Source organism: Arvicanthis niloticus, chromosome 9 (genome assembly GCF_011762505.2).
Source record: "Arvicanthis niloticus isolate mArvNil1 chromosome 9, mArvNil1.pat.X, whole genome shotgun sequence".
In the NCBI taxonomy this organism is placed as follows: Eukaryota; Metazoa; Chordata; class Mammalia; order Rodentia; family Muridae; genus Arvicanthis; species Arvicanthis niloticus.
Window position 1 is genome coordinate 26547217 of NC_047666.1, and position 21372 is coordinate 26568588.

The window sequence follows — 21372 nt, forward strand, 5'->3', positions numbered from 1 at the left end:
GGCAGAAAGGGTGTACGAAGCAGAGGAGATGGAGGATGCCAAGAAAACAAGGTGGGCCAGCATCAGATGGGGTCAGCCCCAGAGCTGAAAGTAGAAAGCAGGCATATGTCTGTTTCTAAGCCATCTCAAGTTGATAACTCCTTGCAAATGAAAATCTAGTTTTCTCCAAGGGAATCTCACTGGGGAGGCAAACTATTCCTAAGTGTAGGCCACATATCCAGCTGTAGAATGGCTAACAGAGAACCAGCTTAGTGGCATCTTTGAAGGTCCCTTGTCTCATAATGTGTATCTAGGACTTTGGTTTGTGCATTTATTTAATTACACGTTTTTGTTTGTATTACATTGTTTTGTTTTTTATATTATTTATACATATATTTAAAAAAAATTTTCTCTCTCCCTCCGTTCATCCCTCCCTCCCCGCTTTTGCCCTGTAGGCCCCTTGCATATATATGATGTCTTCCAGTTTTGTATTTTCATGGGATTCTTGAGTATGTGAACAAGTGTGTCTCTTCATTTATATGTATTTCTTGCGCCTTTTCTTGGGCTCTTTCCCTTATGTCTGTTTTGTCCTATTCTGATATGTTAGTTTTTGTTATATCCTATCATATATCATATATTCCCTTAGAAGCCTGTTTGTTTTCTAACGAGAGACAGAAAGGGGGTGAATTCGGAGGGGAGGTGTGGGAAAACTGGGGGAAGTAGAGGGAAGGGAAACTGTAATCTGGGTATATTATGTGAGAAAAACAAAATCAATTTTCAGTAAAAGGAAGGGAAAAAGGCCACCTGCAGCACCACCCTCAACCTGTAGGGAACCGGCTTCCCCTGACTGCCCTCTCTGTAGGGCCTGAGTCTGCGTGGGACATGAAGGAGGCGGGTCCGCGCAAGCGCACTGGCACTGAGGTGATGGCGGCGGCCGAGCGGGCGTGGGGAGCAGCGGTCGGTGTGGCCCGGCTGTGCAGGCGGTAGGTGTCAGCTCCCGGGCCAGCAGATCCCTGTCGCCGCCTTATCACGGGGCGGGAGCTGGCATCTGACGGAACCTTGTCCTGGCTCCCGAGGCCAGCCACCTTCCACGGACGTCCCTTGTAAATCCCTTGGGGATGTGGCTCTGAAGGGAAGAGCGGTCCCGGGGTCGGGTCATGTGGTTCCCTTTCCCGGGAGGTCACGGCTCCGAGGGAGGCGACTCGAGGGAGTCCACCACCCAGGCCTGTGCGAGTGCGTCCTGTTCCTCTTCTAGAGCCACTCCCGCAGATATCTGTCAGACCCGCGTGTGACTCCTGTAGAAAGGGGCTTGACAGAATGCTGATGGCTACCTTGAAGTTTCAAATGCATTTCATCAGGCGGACATGGAAGCCCACACCCGTCATCTCAGTACTTGAGAGGTGAAGACCGGGAGTTCAAGGCCAGCCTGGACTATTTATGAGCCCCCCCTCCCCCCCGTTTTAAAACTCCTAAATGCATCTCATAAAAATAGCAGATTAACAGAAGAATTTTGTGGGTTGCCCCTTCCCACTCGTTTTTGATGACTTTTTCTTTAGTTACTTTACTCAGGATCGTTTAGACTTCAAAGCTTACTGCCAGAGCATACTTCTGGTTTATCTACACTTGCTGCTTTTTCCCAGGGTTGAAGGAACAGTAGTACCGGAAGATTAGGGTGTTTCCAAATCCTGGAGTATTCACTCCATTCACTTAATAGGTTGTCACTAGTTACTACGGAGTTGGCTGCTCTTGGCAATCACGTGTGTTCTGTTAGCCTTTTGACTTTGAAGTGTTGGAATGTAGTGAGTATCCTTTATCCTAAATATTTCATTGGAGTTTCTGACTTTAAATTTTGAGATATTTGAACATAATGAGATACCATGGGGACAGAACCCATGTCTAAACACAAAATTTGTTTCTTCATGTGCACCTGTACATGGAAACTGTATGCATTGTTTTTTGTGGATTTGGCAGGTCAGGTATGAGATGGGTTGAAGCTTACAACATTTCAGGTTTTTGCTCAGGGATGCTCAGTTTTTACTATTTGTTTCTTCCCAAATCAGGGACTCTCAAACCAAGGGCTTTGCAAATGCTAGGCAAGCAGTGTCCCATCCGTGAGCTGCACTCCCAGTTTTTCCTCCAGGAGACTGGTATGCTAGTTCTCTCCAGGTGACAGCTGTGAGTCAGACAAGGGAAAGCGCTTTTCGTATACATATATATACACACATATATATTTCATATACATATATATATATATACATATATACATACATATATTCGTATACATATATATACATATATAATACATATATATGTATATATATGTGTGTGTGTATATATATATATTTGTTTTTCCCTTAGCTGTTTTCAGCCATGTGACTCTACTACCTAGTTTTCAAACTTCTAAAAGACAAAGTAAGCCGGGTGGTGGTGGCACAGGTCTTTAGTCCCAGCACTAGGCAGACAGAGGCAGGCAGATCTCTGTGAGTTATGAAACCAGCCTGGTCTACAGAGTGAGTTCCAGGAAAGCTACACAGAGAAACCCTGTCTCGAAAAACCACAAAAAGAAAAGGAAGGATGGAGGAGGGAGTGCAAAGCCACCGTGTGGCTGAGGCTCTGGGCCTGCAGATTTCAGTTATGTCGTCAGTAGGTTTCTGATTCTGATGCCTGGATGTTAGTGTGTACTTCCAGTTACCAACCAAATGGGTTTCCATGTGGTTTTACCAACGTTTTTATTTTATGCGTATCAGTGTTTTGCCAGAATGTGTGTATGTGTGCTACATGCCCTTGGAACTGCAGTTGCAAGTGATTCTGAGCTACCACGAAGGTGCTGGGAGCCACGCCCAAACCCTCTACAAGAGCAACAAGTGCACTGAACTGTTGACCCCTCCCTCCAGGCCTTTACTTCTGTTTTTGATTGTATCATTTGCTGATGTAGGAATAATGTTACAGATAGAAAATGGAAAGTTAACTCTGTGATTATTTTTGTTACTGGTTATGTTTAAATCTTAGCTGTTTTGTATATACAAGTATAAATTGGTGTTAAAAGATCATCCTGCTTGCTGGGTGTGACGCTCATGTCTGCGATTCCAGTACTAGGAGAGCAGAGGCAGAGTGTCACAGATATTCATGAGGCCATCTGGGTTACCGACAAAACAGATTAGATTCCTTACCACATACTCCTTGTTTGTTTCAAATGTAGGCTCTGTCATGTGGTGACTCCACACACCTGTAAGAAACAACCTCTGCATCAATATGTACGGAGACCACTTTTCCCACTGCGTGCACCCTTGTGTAACACAGGTACAGTGCTAGAGTTAATGGTCATAAAATACAAATTTTAAAGTTTTCTTTCAAAAATTTAATATGTATTTGTATGTGTGTGAGCATGCCACACTGCATGTGTAGAGGTCGGAGGGCAGCTTGCTTAAGCCGGATCTCTCCTTCCACCATGTGGGTTCTGGGGATTGAGCTCAGGCCTTTGCCTTGGTAGCAAATGCTTTTACCCCCTGAGCCAGCTCAACTGCCCAAGAATTTGTCAATTTTCTAAGAGGCTTAGAAAAAGGATCCAGTGGTTTCCTGTCCATCCCCACCTTTCCCTGTGGTAAAACCATACTTTACTATTATTAGTCAGAGGACATTATCTATAGACTTGTGAAATCTCAATGTCTTGTAAATACACTTTTAGACCATGAGTTGCTCAATAAATTATGTCTAAAATGAAATATTATAAGAAAAAAGTTACAAGTGGGTTTGTGTTTGGGAGAATCATTTGTTTTTTAAGGTACTGCTTTGTCTATTTCTATAGGAGTATCTGTACAGCAGTGAATTCCTGCCTTTAATTAAACCTTCTAGCATCTGATTTGAATGTAATTTGGATGTGGTCATTGCAGCATTGGGGGAGCTTAGAGAGGGGTGGGTGTGCATGGCTTGATGTGGTCGAGGATTAACCTTTTCTCCCTGTGGCCGTGTTCTGGGGTGAGATAGTGGGTGGTTAGGGGCATGACTTGACTCTGGAAGTTTTATCTCTTCTGCAGACTGGAGATGAAGAATGTTTCCTTAAATCACAAAATGTCTTGGATGTAAATACTGAGAACTCAGTAGGTCAGCTGATTTTAACTGGTTAACTTTTGTGGAACTGCACTTTGTGGTGTTCTAGTCTTTTCCAGTTGGACACCCCTGATTTCAGTCTTTGACAGTGACATTCAGTTCTTGTCTGTGTTGTGCAGGAGCTGGTGCTGCCTACTTAGAGATCTGTATAGTATCACTCCCAGAGGGAGAACATCTCACTTTGGCCTATCCTGCCCTAACTCAGGACACTTCCAGAAGTGTCTGGCTGGATGGTAGCGCTAGGAGTTGATTGATTGTTTCCTTTTGAGATTGTACTTTAATAACAATGTTTCTCCCTTCCCTTTCTTCTCTATAAACCCTCTATACCCCTCTCCCCACTCTCCTTCAAATTCATGGGCCCCTTTTTTCAACAGGTGTTATAGTATGAATATGTGTATTTGCATTATATATATATTCCTAAATATAACCTGTTAAGTTCATACAATGTTACTTGTATGTATGTGGAGTTGTTTTTAAAATACCTAATTAAACTTAATTTAGAATATAATTGGAATGATTTGGTTGACTATCGATTCAGATTAGTCTTTGCGGCAGTTTACTTATGTTAAGAGAGAAAACCTGTGTGATGATACCATATTTTCTTTAATTTTTCTCCCTGAGTGTAAATAGATTGTGTGGGCTGTTTGGTTTGGTTTGTTGTTGTTGTTTTGTTTCGTTTTTGGAGGCTCTTGCTAACTGCCCTAGGCTGGCCCGGAGTCTGCTGCACACTGCTGAGACTGTGGTGAAGTTGGGCTCCTCTTCCCCAGCCTCCAGCCCTGCAGGCCCTGGGCTACTGTGTCTGCTGGGTTCTAGCTTTCACATGAGACCGTTTTGACTTACACTTCCACCCTTGGGTATTTCTAAACCCCCTTTTCTGTAGATCTGGATTACCCAGTGTACCGAGTGGGGTAAAGCCAGATTTAGTCCTTCAGATTCAGTGAGATGCCCAGTGAATGCCGTGATCTTAGTTACCAGGAAATTATTAAGACAGCAAAATTCAAAGCCAGGCTTCGTAGTACACACTTTCTATCCCAGTACTCTGTGGGCAGAGGCAGGCAGATCACTATGAGTTTGAGGCCAGCCTGGTCTACATAGTGAGTTCCAGGCCAGCCAAGACTAAGAAGACCCTGTCTCCAACCAACCAACAGAAAATGACTGTTTCAGAATGGAAAGTAGTGACAGTCTTTCCTTTAAGTTTTATTTCAGTGCTGTCCCCTGTAAAAGTAGACTTTCCTTGATTGGCAGCATGGGCATCTTAATGGAGTGCTTGGCCTTCAAGTTGAAGCAGTTTAGCTTCTTAGGATCTCTCTGGTCAGCTTGGGAGATAAAGCTTGTGAGGCTGTTTTTCCCAATATTTCTTACTTCCATTTCTCTAAAAATTAGCACTTCCGGGAGCTAGAGGGATTGCTCAGTGGTTAGAGCACTTGCTATTCTTGCAGAAGGGCTAGCTTTGAGTCCTAGCATCCTTGTGGTGGCTTACAGCCATCCACAACTGCGTTCTAGAGGATCTGATGATGGTTTCCTCAATGCTGCTGGCCCCTGGTACACATACACAAATGCAGGCAAGACATTCAGACACATAAAATAAAAAATAAAAATAAATAAATCTTTAAAATAAAAGTACTTCGTTGACCATAACTATTTTTTCTAGCATAACACTCTTTCTCTTTTTCAGTACGATTCATGTTTATTCAAACACAAGACACCCCAAATCCCAACAGCTTAAAGTTTATACCAGGAAAGCCGGTTCTTGAGACGAGGACCATGGATTTCCCCACACCAGCTGCGGCTTTCCGTTCCCCTCTGGCCAGGTACTGTTTCTGCTGGCTTTTACCAGGAAGCAAAGCAGCCCTCTGTGGTTTAGGCAGCCTTGCAGAGCTGGTACGTTGTGTGGGCAGGGCCGCTTCTAGAAAAATTGAGATTGCCAGGCAGTGGTGGCGCACGCTTTTAATCCCAGCACTTGGGAGGCAGAGGCAGGTGGATTTCTGAGTTCGAGGCCAGCCTGGTCTACAGAGTGAGTTCCAGGACAGCCAGGGCTACACAGAGAAACCCTGTCTCAATAAACAAATAAAAACAAACAAAGAACCCCAAAACAAACAAAAAACCCATCCAATAAATAAATAAAATAATTATTTTAAAAAGAGCAATAGGTTATTTTGTTATTTAGTTTAGTTTTATTTTGTTAAACATAACAAATTCCTCATCACTATTTAGTTGATTTCACAACTCCATACTGGGTTTTTTTAAGAAGAAGAATATAACTTCAGGAAACAGCCACACAGGCAAACAAGGCTTGCTGTGGGCGTGCGTTAGTCTGGCTGCACACGCATGCATGCATATGAGCAAGTGAAACACACATGTAAAATGTGTAAATACAAAACTAAGATCTGTACAGACACACATGTCCTCTGTGTCTGTGGCTCTGTGTGTTTTGCAGTACTGGAGTTGAATCCAGGACCGTGGGCACGCAAGTCGGGGAACAGTGGTACAGCGTGATAGTATCTGTATAACCCTCCACCTGAATAAGAAGAGCAGATGCCTCCAAGACAGTTCCTGAAGAAATGCGCACCAGAAGAACAACCTAGAAGTTTAACTTCTTAATTAATTAGATTGTAATTTTTTAATGTTTTTGCTCTTTTGAGATGAGTTCTCAGATAGCTCAGGCTAGCCTTGAACTGCTGATCCTTTTGCTTCGTTTCTTGAGTTCTGGGATTAGAGGCTATGCTGGGAGGCCTGTCCTTAACCGTTTATGTATTGTTGAAATGTTTACATCAAAAGTGAGTTAGTGTAGCCCAGTGTGGTTACACATGGCCATAAGCCCAGCACCTAGGTGGCATAGAAGGACTGGGAGATTGAGGCTAGCCTGGGCTACACAGTGAGGCCCTGTTTTAACATACATCAACAAAAACAAAACTTCACTGGGGATATAGAGAGCTACCTGATAGAGCTCCATAGAGCATAGATTGGTCACTGGGTTGTTTTTTACCACCACAAAAAAGAAGGGAAAAATACTGTTTTTTTTTTTTTTTTTTTATTCGTGGAGTTTACTGATCTTTTCTTTGTTGTAGTCTCTGTGGTGTTTTAGGGAATGTTTTTGCTGTAAGCTTCTGAGGAGAGGCCAGTCTGTCTTCTGTCTGCCTAGAACCTGGCACTTAGAGACGTCAGCTTTCTGTTGGGTGAATGGAGATGAATGTATCTTACTTCAGGAAGGCTCTCAGAGTGGTCTTTGTGGCTCTGTGGTGATGCTGTCTTTTTTCATGTGATGCCGTACTGTGCTTTTTGTGAGTACCACAGCCTCTTCACTGATTGCTGGGGCGATGGACATTTTCAGGTTGGGAGTAGAGGAGCAATAAAAATCCTGCTGTTCAGATTCACTTGCATGTTTGAGGAGCAAGTGTGCTGTTCCTCCTGGGCAAGTACCTGGAGCAAGGCAGGTGACTGTAGGGTGAAAAGGGACACAACCATCTTGAGTTGACAGTTTTTTAACCAGAGACAGTTTGGGGACAGTTTGTGGCAGTTCTGTAATTTTTTTTTCCAGTTCCGCATCTGTTTCTCTTCTTTCATGAGATGGTTTTTCTTTTTTGTGTTCCCAGGCAGTTATTCAGGATTGAAGGTGTGAAAAGTGTCTTCTTTGGACCAGATTTCATCACAGTGACAAAGGTAGGGTCCTCAGAATGTAAAGCGAAACTAGCTGGCTCTCAGCTTTTCTGTGTTCAGTGCCCCTCTCTAGAATTCTCATTGTTCTTTGGTTTTCTTGCTGTGTAGTCCAGGCTGGCCTGAAACCTGTGGCCTTCCCTCCTTGTTCCCCTGTTGCTGGCATTACAAATGTACCATCATACCAACCTAGAATTTTCATTCTTAATATGCTAGGGTTTTTAATGACACATGGTATTAAAAATCTCAGGTCAGGGGCTAAAGAACAGCTCAGCAGTTAAGACCACTCTCTGCTCTCACAGAGAACCCACTTTAGATTTCTAACACCAAAAGGCAGCTCACCACCATCTGTGTCTCCACTTCCAGAGGACTCAATGTCCTGTTATGATATCAGCCACACACGGTACCTAGATGTACATGCAGAGAAAGCATTCATGCACATCAAATAAAATAAATAAGTGCATTAAAAACCTCCGGTGAGCCGGGCGGTGGTGGCGCATGCCTTTAATCCCAGCACTTGGGAGGCAGAGGCAGGCGGATTTCTGACTTCGAGGCCAGCCTGGTCTACAGAGTGAGTTCCAGGACAGCCAGGGCTGCACAGAGAAACCCTGTCTCAAAAAACCAAAAAATAAAATAAAATAAAAACCAACCAACCAAACAAACAAAAAAACCCTCTGGTGATGTGTACCTCATTTGTTAAGTTAATTATGCTCCAAGTACAACTGGTATCCAGTATCTCAGCAATTCAGATGAAACACTTGAGCCTGCGCAGCTTCAACAGCGTCCAGGATTACAGGGCTAGCCCATAACCTCAGCAGAGTCAACAGTGTCCAGGATTACAGGGCTAGCCCATAACCTCAGCAGCTTCAACAGTGTCCAGGATTACAGGGCTAGCCCATAACCTCAGCAGAGTCAACAGTGTCCAGGATTACAGGGCTAGCCCATAACCTCAGCAGCTTCAACAGTGTCCAGGATTACAGGGCTAGCCCATAACCTCAGCAGAGTCAACAGTGTCCCGGATTACAGGGCTAGCCCATAACCTCAGCAGCTTCAACAGTGTCCAGGATTACAGGGCTAGCCCATAACCTCAGCAGAGTCAACAGTGTCCAGGATTACAGGGCTAGCCCATAACCTCAGCAGCTTCAACAGTGTCCAGGATTACAGGGCTAGCCCATAACCTCAGCAGAGTCAACAGTGTCCAGGATTACAGGGCTAGCCCATAACCTCAGCAGCTTCAACAGTGTCCAGGATTACAGGGCTAGCCCATAACCTCAGCAGAGTCAACAGTGTCCAGGATTACAGGGCTAGCCCATAACCTCAGCAGCTTCAACAGTGTCCAGGATTACAGGGCTAGCCCATAACCTCAGCAGAGTCAACAGTGTCCAGGATTACAGGGCTAGCCCATAACCTCAGCAGCTTCAACAGTGTCCAGGATTACAGGGCTAGCCCATAACAGAACACTTCCTTAGCAGCTTCCAATTTACTGGGATAAAATTTGTTTTATTTTTTTATAAAAATTTAAAAATTGAAAATGTTTTAATTCCATGTTATTATTCTGTGTGTGTCTGTTTGTGTTCAGGCATTCATAGATCAGAGGACAACTTACAAGAGTCAGTTCTCTCCTTCCACCATGTGGGTTCCAGCCATTGAACTCAGGTTGCCAGTGCTTTCACCCACTGAGCCATCTTGCCTGCCCCTGAGTAGTAGTTTTTACTAATTCTTTCTGTGAGGTGATGGACAAAAGGGATCAAGTAAACATTATGAACAAATTGCCTGTGTGCTCTGTCAGACGTTACAGTGCACGTGCCCTTTCTGAAAGAGGGTGTACTTAGTCATTCTTTTGACACATGTGCACATATGACGAGTGTCATATACATGTGTGTATTTGCATGCTTCACTATCACGCAGTGACACTGTGAACTCGATGTGGTGGTACACACCTCTAATCCCAGTGCTCAGGAGGCAGGGGCAGGGGTCTCTGCAGGTTGAATGTCAGTCTGGTGTATATACTGAGTTCCAGAGTCAGAGCTGCACAGTGAGACCCTGTCTCAAAATGGAAAAGGAAAAAAAAAAAAAAAAAAAAGGGTGAGAGTCTGAGTTTGTCTTGCTCTTGGCTGGAAATGCAAATTGTTTCTTCAATATGATTATAGGAGAATGAAGAATTAGACTGGAATTTACTGAAGCCAGACATTTATGCAACAATTATGGACTTCTTTGCATCTGGCTTACCCCTAGTGACCGAGGAGACGCCTCCGGGAGAAGCAGGTAGCGTTGTGTTGTTCTGTCGGTGCTTGTCCGGTCTTTATTGACTTCCTACCTCATTCCCATTCACCTGGATTCCAAGTGACAGAATACAAACTTTTAAAATGTCTTTATTAGAAGTATTTGCATAATAATTATGTGACATGGGTTCAATTATGGCCTTTTATACATGTATGTTATGTGTTTTGATCATAACCACCCTCTGTTGCTCTTTGTCTCTCTTCCTCTTCCCTGCTAACCCCACCTCCTCTCATGCTGTTTGATCTTGTGAGAGGCTTAAATGAGGCCGGTTAGTGTGGCTTACAGAAGCACAGATAGGTCACCTGCCGGAGCACCAGCACCTTCCCAGTGGAGACACCACTGCAGATGATAGCCTTCCTCCCCAGCAATACCTTTGTGTAGGTCCTGGGGGGGGGGGGAGCTTCATGAGACCCTCCTCCTTCCACATTCAGAGGTGTTTCGCCTGCATCTGTGTATGTGCACCGTGTGTGTGTGTGTGTGTGTGTGTGTGTGTGTGTGTGTGTGTGTGTGTGGTGCCACTGGAGACCAGGAGAGATCAGATCCCCTGAAACCAGAGTTACGGATAATTGCAAGTCGCCATGTACCCACATGGGAACCAAACCCAGGTCCTCTGGAAGAACAGCCAGATAGCATTCCACAGCTCTCTGCCCCCTCTTCCAGCTCTTACAGACCTTCTGCCCCTCCCCCAACACTCCATGATGGTCTCAGAGTCATGCTGGTAAGGATGTCCCCGTAGGGCTGAGCATTCAACAGTCACGTAGTCCCAGCACTTTGCTATGTTGTGAGTCTCTGCAATAACCTCCACTTACTGCATGAAGAGCTGCTCGCACCAAACCAGATAGCAGTACCAATCTGTGGGGGTAAACATGGCCATTTAAAAAGAAACTTATGAGCATGTCATGTCTATTTAGCAAAACAGTCGTAGCTTCCCAATAAGGGTCTATAACCTCCCCGCCACAGGTTTTTGACCAGGTTACAATACCGGATATGACTTCCCTCCAGTGGAGCCGGCCTCAGTTCCGATCAGAAAGCTCGATTACCTCACATGGGGCTTGCCACTGTTACAGCAGGCAGTGAGCAGTGCTTTCCCAGCCTGGTCAGTAGTGGTGCACATGGGGCTGTAGCTGAGTGAGAGGGTTGACCCAGTTCTCTCCCAGCTGCCTGTGCAGCACCCTCTGGCTATGAGCTAGCCTGCAAGCAAGGGACTTCAGTGTCCATCTTCCGCAGGAGGAGCTTGCCGTCTAGTTCTGGGAGACAACCAAGAGCAGTGGGTTTACTTTTATCATTGAATGTATTTGGCTCTGGAACCAATTCTACATGAGGCAAAATTTCATATAGAACTTCATCTATACTGTTTTCTCAATTTTTAAAATTTGTGTGAACATTGAATATATTATACAAAACTAAAATTTTTAATTAAGAAACCTTTTGAGAATTCAGAAACACCATACATAAGGCACAAAGTTGCTTCCACTTAGATTTAACAGACATTAACTTTTTCTGGAGAAAGGTGTCGAGAAACAGTGTTAATTCTTCTATAGTTGCTTTAGACCCATTTTTAAAGGAAATATTAAGGACACAAAACTGTGTGTAGTATATTCCAGGTTTTGGGGGAACCAGCTTGAGGTTTAATAATAAAGGCACAGAGACATTTGTATAGTATAAGACTGTTGGCCTTTTGCTGGGTAGACTCAGAGTTACAATGTAACATAACCTGGCTTCCTGCCACTGCATGTGACCAGCAGCAGGACAGGCCCTTCCCATCTCTTTGGTTGTCCTTTGGCAGAGATGAGGGTTCCATGACCTCCCTTCACTGGCAGCTTGCTGTTTAACATGATAATCTCAGAGGACCATCTTTTGGGCGGGTGAGGAAGGACAAGCATTTACTCATAGAAAGCTGGTAATGGGCAGTTGAGGGCAATACCAAATGTTCCGCTAGCTCTCTCCCAGGCACCTCAATCAACAGTTTTAAATACAGGGACACACCTACAAGCCCTTTGATACAATGTGTGGGAGGCCCTTCCAACAGTGGAGGTGCCTTCCTGTCCTTTCAGCCCATGGGAGGCATTGGCTGAAGGATTGCTGTGAGGTTGTTTTTTCTGTTTTTTGTTTTGTTTTGTTTTGTTTTGTTTTTTGGATTTTGAAACAAGGTCTTGCTAAATCTATCTAGCCTGGAACTACCTATATAGACCAGGCAGTGCTTGAACTTTGACCTTTCTGTATCTACTTGAGTGCCATCATGCTTGACTATGGTTTTATGTGAAAATCCTCCTGTTTTAATGCTTATATGACTTCAAAATTGTTACTCTTGGTTTTCTTATGATTTTTTTTGTAGGTTCTGAGGAAGATGACGAAGTCGTGGCAATGATTAAAGAACTGTTAGATACTAGAATACGGTATGTATTAACACCACCGCCACCCCCTGCCCTGCAATCTAGTGCTACAGAGACAGTTCTCATTAAAGCAGCAAGCTTTCATCAGGAGACTGGAGCAGGCAGGGCTCCAGATCAGTAATCAGCGTAAACCAGCGTAGGTCATCATTGCAGTTAAACATAAAGAGAGCCTGTGCCTCAGTATTCAGTCATCCTTACAACAGTCCATATGGATATAGGCAAGAGGAATTCCCCTCACAGTCAGTTATAGGAACGAAAGTGGACTTCCTATTTGTGAAGATGGTGAAGAGAGTAGCACCCATGTAGCAACTGCCACAAAAAGAGTAAAGGCAGGGCTGGAGAGATGGCTCAGTGGTTAAGAGCACTGCCTGCTCTTCCAGAGGACCTGAGTTCAATTCCCAGCAACCACATGGTGGCTCACAACCATCTGTAGTGGAACCTGATGCCCTCTTCTGGTGTGTCTGAAGACAGCTACAGTATACTCAACATAAATAAATAAAAATTAAAAAATAAATAAAAGAGAGGGAATAAATGGGAGGCAGAGGCAGGTGGATTTCTGAGTTCGAGGCCAGCCTGGTCTACAGAGTGAGTTCCAGGACAGCCAGGGCTACATAGAGAAACCCTGTCTCGAAAAACCAAAAAAAACCAAAAACCAAAACCAAAAACAAACAAACAACAAAAAAAGACAAAAGCCAGGCTTTGTGACACTCTCTATTAGTCCCCAGGGAATCAGATAGGCTGATCTCTGAGTTTTGAGACTAGCTTGGTACAGTGAGATTGTGCCTCAAAAGCAAAGCAGACAAACAAAAAACAGTAATAAAGACAAGACTAATGGACAGCCTATCTCCACTTTTCTCACAGCAGACCTTTAAGTCCAGATGTTTGTCTAAGATGTATTCATTAATTATTTATATGAGTATACAATAGCTATCTTCAGACACACCAGAAGAGGGCATCGGATAGCTGTGAGCCACCATGTGGTTGCTGGGAATTGAACTCAGGACCTCTGGAAGAGCAGTCAGTGCTCTTAACCGCTGAACCCTCTCTCCAGCCCTTAAGTCCAGATTTTTAAGAAAATGTATTCTTCTTTAGTTATTTAAAGAAACAACTTAGATATGTAATAGTAAGAGGCTGGCTAAGGCGCCAGGTGGTGGTGTCACACACCTTTAATTCCAGCATTAGGGAGGCAGAGGCAGAGGCAGAGGCAGGTGGATCTCTGTGAGTTCAAGGCCAGTCTGGTCTACAGAGCGAGTTCCAGGACAGTTAGAGCTAGCTACACAGAGAAACCCTGTCTCGAAAAACAAAATAAAATATTAGATAAAATAAGTGAAAAGATGAATTCCTGGGAGAACAGGAATTTAAGAAGAGTATTTACAAAACTAAAATATAATAAATTAAGAACTCATTAGATTAATTTCAGTGAGATGTGAGACAGTTGGAGTGGACTCAGGCTAGAATGTAGAGCAGTAGTAAAGAACCCACGTTGAAGCACACAGAGAAGAGGAACTGGGGATAGAAAAGAGTACAAGACATCAGTGTTTTGGGGGTTAAAGGCACAGAAGTAAGATACATGTCCTAAAAGCCGGGCGGTGGTGGTGCACACCTTTAATCCCAGCACTCTGGAGGCAGAGGCAGGCAGATTTCTGGGTTCGAGGCCAGCCTGGTCTACAGAGTGAGTTCCAGGACAGCCAGGGCTACACAGAGAAACCCTGTCTTGAAAAACCAAAAAATATAAAAAATAAAAATAAAAAAAAGCTACATGTCCTAAATGGAAGGTGGGTGTGAGCAGAAGCGCTCTGAGTCGGCCTTGTTTGAGAGCCATAAAAGTAGGTAGGTTGGCAGTGGAGGTGATCAGTAAAACATGATGTAACAAACAGCTGAGTAGAAGGCAAGAGCACACACGAGCTCTTGTCCAGTGAAAAGGGTGCAGACTGGAAACAGCAAACATGCAGGATTTGTCAGGTGATTTAATGGGGCATAGAATGGATAGGAGAGCCTGAACTTGTCACAATATGGGAAACCCAACTCCACGTTCCCTACCAGGGATGCACGGCTTAAACATTAGGACAGAAACACTGAAAGAAAGCTGGAGAAGTGCATAGCATTCAGACATGTACTGAGAGCTGAAGCTGCAGACAGCAGAACACAGTGTGCTGCTGACAGTGTGGGTGCCACCACACAGGGAGGATATCTGCTACCAGGAATATATTCTAACCATCTAATAGCACAGATTCAAAAAAAAAAAATAAAGAATATTTGACAGATGAAAAGACAAATAACCCACGGGTAGGAGAGGAAACTAACAACTCTAACAAAGCACAAAATAATCAGGAAAGAGGGAGTGTCAAATTTTATTATTTTTGTTTATGTGGGGTTTTTTTTTTTTGTTTTTTTTGTTTTTTTTTTTTTTTTTGGTTTTTCAAGACAGGGTTTCTCTGTATAGCCCTGGCTGTCTGGAACTCACTCTGTAGACCAGGCTGGCCACCACTGCCCAGGCTGTTTATGTGTTGTTTATACAAGGTTTCACTATGTATCCCTGGCTGCCCAGAAACTTTGTTGAGTCCACACCCAGTTGATCTCTATTCACAGAAACCTGTCTGCCTCTGCCTTCTGGTGGCTGGAATTAAAGGCATAAATCTCCATGCCCAGGCTAAGATAGTTTTTGAACATGTGATTTAACAAGTAACTAAATGTTGACATATGTGTAAGGCACTCAGCAAGGATGGGATATTCTCTCCATGTGCACATGAGTCACGCACTGCAGCAGCCAGTGTGCTTGTTCATACAGCAGCCCTTACCTAGTTCAGAGTTAAATTCACTAAGAATATCAGGCTTTGCTGTTTGGTTCTGGGGATTAAGCCCAGGGCCTTGACCACTTCCTAAGCATGTGCTTTCTATGTGCTCCCTCTCCAGCCTGAGAATACTGTTTCCTGACCACAGTGGAACTGAGGGCTCCTCAGAATGGCTGATGGTTAGGCTGGGGATGTAGTTTCAGGGTAGTGTTTGTCACAAGTACCAAGGTCAGGGGTGGGGGTGTGTGTATGGAGGCAAAGTGGGGTGTCAATATCAACATTAATCTGGCTCAACAAAGAAATCATAGTGGATTCTTATAATACGGTCCAGGGAGGTGGCTCACTGGGTTAAGCTACTTGTTGCCAAGTCTGGTGACCTGAGTTTCATCTCTGAGACTCACACAACAGCAGGAGAATACTGAGTCCTAAAAGTTGTCCTATGGCTGTCACAGTAGCATATGACATCCCCAAAACATATGAATACAAAAATTAAATTAGTTAATATCTGTATGACCTTGGCTAGACAGGTTTTGTTTTGTTTGGTTTTTATTCACAAGCACACAGGAAAATTGGGAAAATCAAGGAAAAGACAAATTGGATGATAGTAAAGTTCTGTCTTTCTCATGGAAAGGCAGAGAAGATTTTATAGTGTGTGGGGCTGACAAGATGCCCCAGTGGATAAAGGTACTTCCTACTAAGGCTGACAACCCAAGTTCTATTGTCAGAGCCCACATGGAGGAAGGAGAACACCAAGCCCCACCAGTCATCCTTACCTTCCACATCACATGCACACCATGGCACGTGTGCAAGTGTGCACACATATACAAAACAAGTATAAAAAAGTCAAGGGGGCTGAAGAGATGGCCCAGTGGTTAAGAGCATTTACTGCTCTTCCCCAGGACCCAGGTTCAGTTCCCAGCGTAGCTCACACACACACCCCCGCCCCCCAACACTGGTTTCAGGGGATCTAGGGCCACATAGTGAGGTGCCCTCTGCTGACCTCCAGGGGCTCCTGCATTCATTCTCATATTCAGGTACTCACACTTCCACAGAAAGCAAGTAACTTTTTTAAAGTTTATTTTTTTAAAATTTTAATTTTATATACGGGCAGTGGTGGCGCATGCCTTTAATCCCAGCACTTGGGAGGCAGAGGCAGGCAGATTTCTAAGTTCGAGGCCAGCCTGGTCTACAGAGTGAGTTCCAGGACAGCCAAGGCTATACAGAGAAACCCTGTCTCGAAAAACGGAAAAAAAAAAAAAAGATTTTAATTTTATAAATATATAAGAATTACAAATTGACATGGAAAAAATAAAATAGAGGCTGGAGCTAGAACATGGCACAAGGCAGTAAGCAGACACAGCCACTCATCACGGACGGGTGTAGAGTACACAGCCGTCAGCCTCATCAGAAATACCAGATCAAACCTCCATAAACTGTCACATCCAGCACACAGCTCACCATTCTGATTGACACCAGTGGTGGTGAGAACAGGAAGCAACGGACTAGGAAAGTGTTTGGCATTGTTCACCAAATCTGAGTAGTTACACTTTTGTTGAGGCAGGTTTTCACTCTGTTATTTGGGCTGGCTTGGAAGTGAGTTTGCAGCCCTGTCCAGCCTGAGTCCTGGCAGTCCTCCTTCAGTGTCAGCATCTCAGTGAGTCTCTACTCCTCCAGAAAGTCTGACCTCAAGTATATGCCCAGTCAGGAGTCTACCCATACCAAAAGATGCAGAGGTAGATCTCCCAGCCTTGTTATGTGTGCAAGGAAGATACTAATCTCCTGCAGGATGGTAATCCTCTCTGCCATGTTAGTGTAGTGGAGTACTGTGCAGCTGAGATAGATGGGCTCTTATACTCAGCAAGAATAAATTATCCAGAGAGGAAAAGAAGCCGGATACACGTGAGTGGTTTAAAATTAGACTTTAGGCCAGTGAGGATGCTGGGTAGGGGAAGACACTTGCTGCCACCCTGCTGCTAACCTGAGCTCCATTCCCAGAAACTACACGGAGAAGGAAGTGACTACAGAAGGTTTCACCTGATTATACACATGCCAAGCACACATGAGTGCTTGCACACATGCACACACAAATGCACACGTGCACACGCATGCACACACACACAGATTAAATTTAATCAAGTTCTTAGACTTGGGGGATGACCAAGATGGTAAAGTGTTGTATAAGCACGATGACCTGAGTTGAGTCCCCAGAATCCACATTAAGACAGCTGGGCATGGGTATGTTTGTGATCCCAGTGCTTGGGGCAGAAATAGTTTAGCATTCTAATAAATGGATCTCCGTTCAATGAGAGACCCTGTCTCCAACAGCAAAATAAACCGTACCTAGAATAGGACTTGAGGTTGTCTTCTGGCTTCTGTACGTGTTCACGAACTCCAGTCAATGAAACACACACACACACACACACACACACACACACACACACGGAAACACATCATAAAACAATGAACCATCTTAACCTTTTTCATTGAAGGTGTCTGTTGTTTTAATGTGTTCTGAATGTCCCGTGGCCACAGGCCAACTGTGCAGGAAGATGGGGGTGACGTGATCTACAGAGGCTTCGAGGATGGCATCGTGCGGCTGAAGCTCCAGGGCTCCTGCACCAGCTGCCCCAGCTCCATCATCACCCTGAAGAGTGGGATTCAGAACATGCTGCAGTTTTATATTCCAGAAGTGGAAGGTGTGGAGCAGGTAGGCAGCCTTGTGATGGGTTGGGTGTCACAGTAAGAAGGGACCAAGTGTATTTACTTGAGAAACTCCTTGGGTGATTGAGTTCCAACTGCAGATGTCATGGAGGGATTCAAAGCACTATGCACCACGTGACTATAGATGAGAACAGGAGCTGCTCACGTGATCTACCCACGTGATTCTTACTCCTCCCCTGCTCCATCTCTACCACCATTCTGTATTTTAAGATAGGTTTCATGTGGCCCAGGATGAACTCGAACTCCTGCCATCCAAGTGCTGAGGTTGCACATGTGTACCACCGTGCCTGGCCTTTACTAAAAATGTTTATTACATGTTTGTACATGCTTGTGTGTGTGTGTGTGTGTGTGTGTGTGTGTGTAGGTCAGAGGGTATCTTGTGGGACTGGCTCTCTCCTTCTGCTTTATGTGGACTCCAGGGATAGAGCTCAGAATATCAGCCTGGGGAGCAAGTGTCTTTACCCCGAGCCATCTTGCTAGTCCTAGTTTTGTTTTTGTTTTGTTTTTTTAATGAGACAGAATTTCTCTCCATAATTGAGAGTAGCCTGGAGTTTGCTGTATAATCCTACTGCCTCAGCTCTCTGAAAGCTGGAATTATAGGCATGTGCCACCAAGGACGCATGTGTTATGCGGTGAAATTAGTACTTAGTTGGGCTTTGGCTGTAGCATGTTGGAATGTTTTTGTCCCCAAGTATGTCAGGTTATCACAATGACACTGCAGTGATTCTAGCTAAGAAGCAGGGCCTTAAGAAAAGGCTGTCAACAAGAAAACAGTATGGAGGTCAGAAAACTGAGAAACCTGTGAATGTTTAGAAGTCGTTGTCTCCCAGTTGCTTAGAGAATCACTTATCTGAGTGGTACTAAAGACCAGCCTCTCGGTCCAGTGCAAATCCTTCTTAGTCCTCTGCTGTGCAAAGCTCTCTGTGTGTCTCAGCACTGTATGCATGGGCCTCCTGAGGGACTTGAGGCCCTGTCTCCATCTTTGTCATTTTTTGTAGCAGCTCTGCTGGGTCTCAGAAGCATGGTTTCCACGTTGACATTGAAAAAGTTCTTGGGAGTCTTACTCCAAATTTAGGGATGCTTCTGCCTAATTAGGAGTTGATTTACTAAGTTCTTTGGATTAAATATATTGAGATTAGATATATTTTACTCTTTTAGAGGAAAATACCTGTTTTAGTCAACCTCAAAGAAAAACTAGGGGAGAACTCTGCTAAGTATCTCATCAGAACCAATCCAGATAAGTTTTGTGATGAAGTTTTGCTTTGCGGCCTGGCTGGTCTTGCACTCTTTCCTGGGCTAGAGTGGCTCTTCTATCCCAGCCTCCAAGGTGCTGGGCCTTTGCTGCTGTGCCCGGCTGCCCATCCCTTCCATCAGGGCCCTCTTCTCTCACCCCAAGGCATTTTGAAAAAACAGCCTTGGTCAGTCAAGGCCAGTAGGCTAACAAAGAATACCATTGTTATTGCATGGTCCAGGGTGGGGACAGAATTAACTGGTCACAGCACCAATTGCCACATAATTGTAGTGGGTGTGGCAAGGAAACAGCCAGAGCTTCCTCTAACTCTCTCCATTATGGAGGTGTTGGCCTTTATTATCAAATATATCACGGCAGCCTACAGAAGGACTAGCCTTTTCTTTTTCCCTTTAAGTATTTTCTTCCCTGAATATCTTCACAATTCTTTAGGTTTAAAATATTTTTTATTTGAGTAAAATCAAAATAATTTATAGTATTTTTTCTTTTACTATTTTAGGTGATTGGGGGGGCTCTGTTTTTTTTTTTAAAAATGTTCTTTTCTTTCTTAATATGAAGCCCTGGAACTCACTCTGTAGACCTGGCTAGCCTGGAACTCACAAGAGATCTGCCTGCTTCTGCTTCCTGAGTGCTAGAAATAAAGGCATGTGTTTCCATGCCCTATTTTTTAAAAAAAATATAGTTGTATTTTATTTATCATGTATGTGTGTGTATGCCTCTATCCCCTGAACCATCTTTCTGCTGTCCTGTTGGTTTTCTGAGGTGAAGTCTCAAGTCATCTAGATTGGCAATAGGGCTTGCTGTGTAGCACACAATGGCCTTGAACTCTGGATTCTGTGGTTGCAGGCATGCCCTATCCACACAGGATTCAGTATACCCAGCTGAGATGCTGCTGCCAGGGGCCTCTTTTCTGAGACAAGAAAACTGGTCCCAGTTCTTTTATATGCATTTAATTTGCTTTATTATCTTAGGACCCCAGTTCTGACTGAATCCTGTGCTTTGGTCTATCGGTGGGTTTATTCCTGTTGGCGTGTTGTGCGTTATCATAGATTATTTCAGGCAGGCAAGTGATGTCCATGTTGGGAAAATAACACTTTCTAGCCTTTTTCTTAACTCTTGAATCCTCTTTGTTTTCTGGTTTTAGGTGATGGATGATGATGAATCAGATGAAAAAGAAGCAAATTCACCTTAAATAATCTTACATTTTCTTTGGCCACAACCATTGGACTTATCTTTACTGAGCCTGTAATTAGTTTCTGCTATGGAAGTTTATTAATAAAAGGTTTCCTGCCTCCAGAATGATACAAGTACATTTGCTTCCCCTCACGAGTTATTTACACACACACACACACACACACACACACACACACACACACACACACTTATGCTACCGTGAGTCACGCCGTGTGTGCCCATGTGGGTCTTAGTTACACCGTCCTGAGTCACCCACGCGCATGGGTCTTAGTCATTGACGCCACCCGGAGTCTTATCCCCGTGCTCATGGGCCTTATCCGGGAGTATTTTTGTTTTTACTCCTCATCTCTGCTGGTTCTTTCTTTGTATGCTGTGAGAAACACTTTAAAATACATTTCCTATTTAACCCATTTGCTTTTTTTATACAGAAATAAACAGAATGAATGCATTTAAAATATCTCAAAATGACTTAGTTTTTCCTATAAGATATCCACAATGATTTTTTTGTTTTGTTTTGTTTTGTTTTGTTTTTCGAGACAGGGTTTCTCTGTGTAGCCCTGGCTGTCCTGGAACTCACTTTGTAGACCAGGCTGGCCTCGAACTCAGAAATCTGCCTGCCTCTGCCTCCCAAGTGTTGGGATTAAAGGCGTGCGCCACCGCTGCCGGCCACAATGATTTTTTTAATTGCAGTTTTTTAGTTTAGTAAGAAAAAAAAAGCTAGGTGGTGGTGGGACATACCTTTAATCCCAGTACTTGGGAGGCAAAGGTAGCTACAAACCTTGTCTCTAAAAAACAAACAAACAAACAAACAAACAAAAGCACTAAATAATTCTGGTTTAAAATGGTAACTGACAGAATGGTTGGGTGAGGGCGCCACGAAGGCAATGAGAAGCAGGAAGAGCAGTGAGTACCGCCATGGGGTGGGAGAGCAGCCTGTGCAGAGCTCAACCTGGAGGACCTGCCTTCCTGTTTGTGCCTCTTAGGAGAAATCCTGAATAAC

General features: G+C 44.1%; 1 protein-coding gene across 3 annotated transcripts; it reads left to right on the forward strand.

Annotated features, from left to right (window-relative positions):
* Positions 1 to 841: 841 nt before the first annotated feature.
* Positions 842 to 20488, forward strand: Nfu1 (NFU1 iron-sulfur cluster scaffold). 3 transcript variants are annotated; one of them, XM_034512497.2, is made up of 9 exons: positions 856 to 962; positions 1235 to 1379; positions 3179 to 3279; positions 5762 to 5897; positions 7680 to 7746; positions 9891 to 10005; positions 12359 to 12419; positions 17741 to 17915; positions 20323 to 20488. In XM_034512497.2, the coding sequence occupies exons 2-9, from the start codon at positions 1297 to 1299 to the stop codon at positions 20368 to 20370; spliced, it is 786 nt and encodes a 261-aa protein (XP_034368388.1). In that variant the 5' UTR covers positions 856 to 962; positions 1235 to 1296; the 3' UTR covers positions 20371 to 20488. The 3 variants fall into 3 exon arrangements, with proteins under 3 accessions (XP_034368387.1, XP_034368388.1, XP_034368389.1); XM_034512496.2 differs by lacking the exon at positions 1235 to 1379 and having other exon boundaries at positions 842 to 962; XM_034512498.2 differs by lacking the exons at positions 856 to 962; positions 1235 to 1379; positions 5762 to 5897.
* The last annotated feature ends 884 nt before the right edge of the window (positions 20489 to 21372 follow it).

Excerpts from the sequence above, each read along its gene's own strand:
- Nfu1 (XM_034512496.2), top strand. The coding sequence starts at position 862 with ATGAAGGAGGCGGGTCCGCGCAAGCGCACTGGCACTGAGGTGATGGCG. Across the intron at positions 963-3,178 it reads GTGGCCCGGCTGTGCAGGCG|GCTCTGTCATGTGGTGACTC; the intron begins GTAGGTGTCAGC and ends TTTCAAATGTAG. Across the intron at positions 5,898-7,679 it reads TTCCGTTCCCCTCTGGCCAG|GCAGTTATTCAGGATTGAAG; the intron begins GTACTGTTTCTG and ends TTGTGTTCCCAG.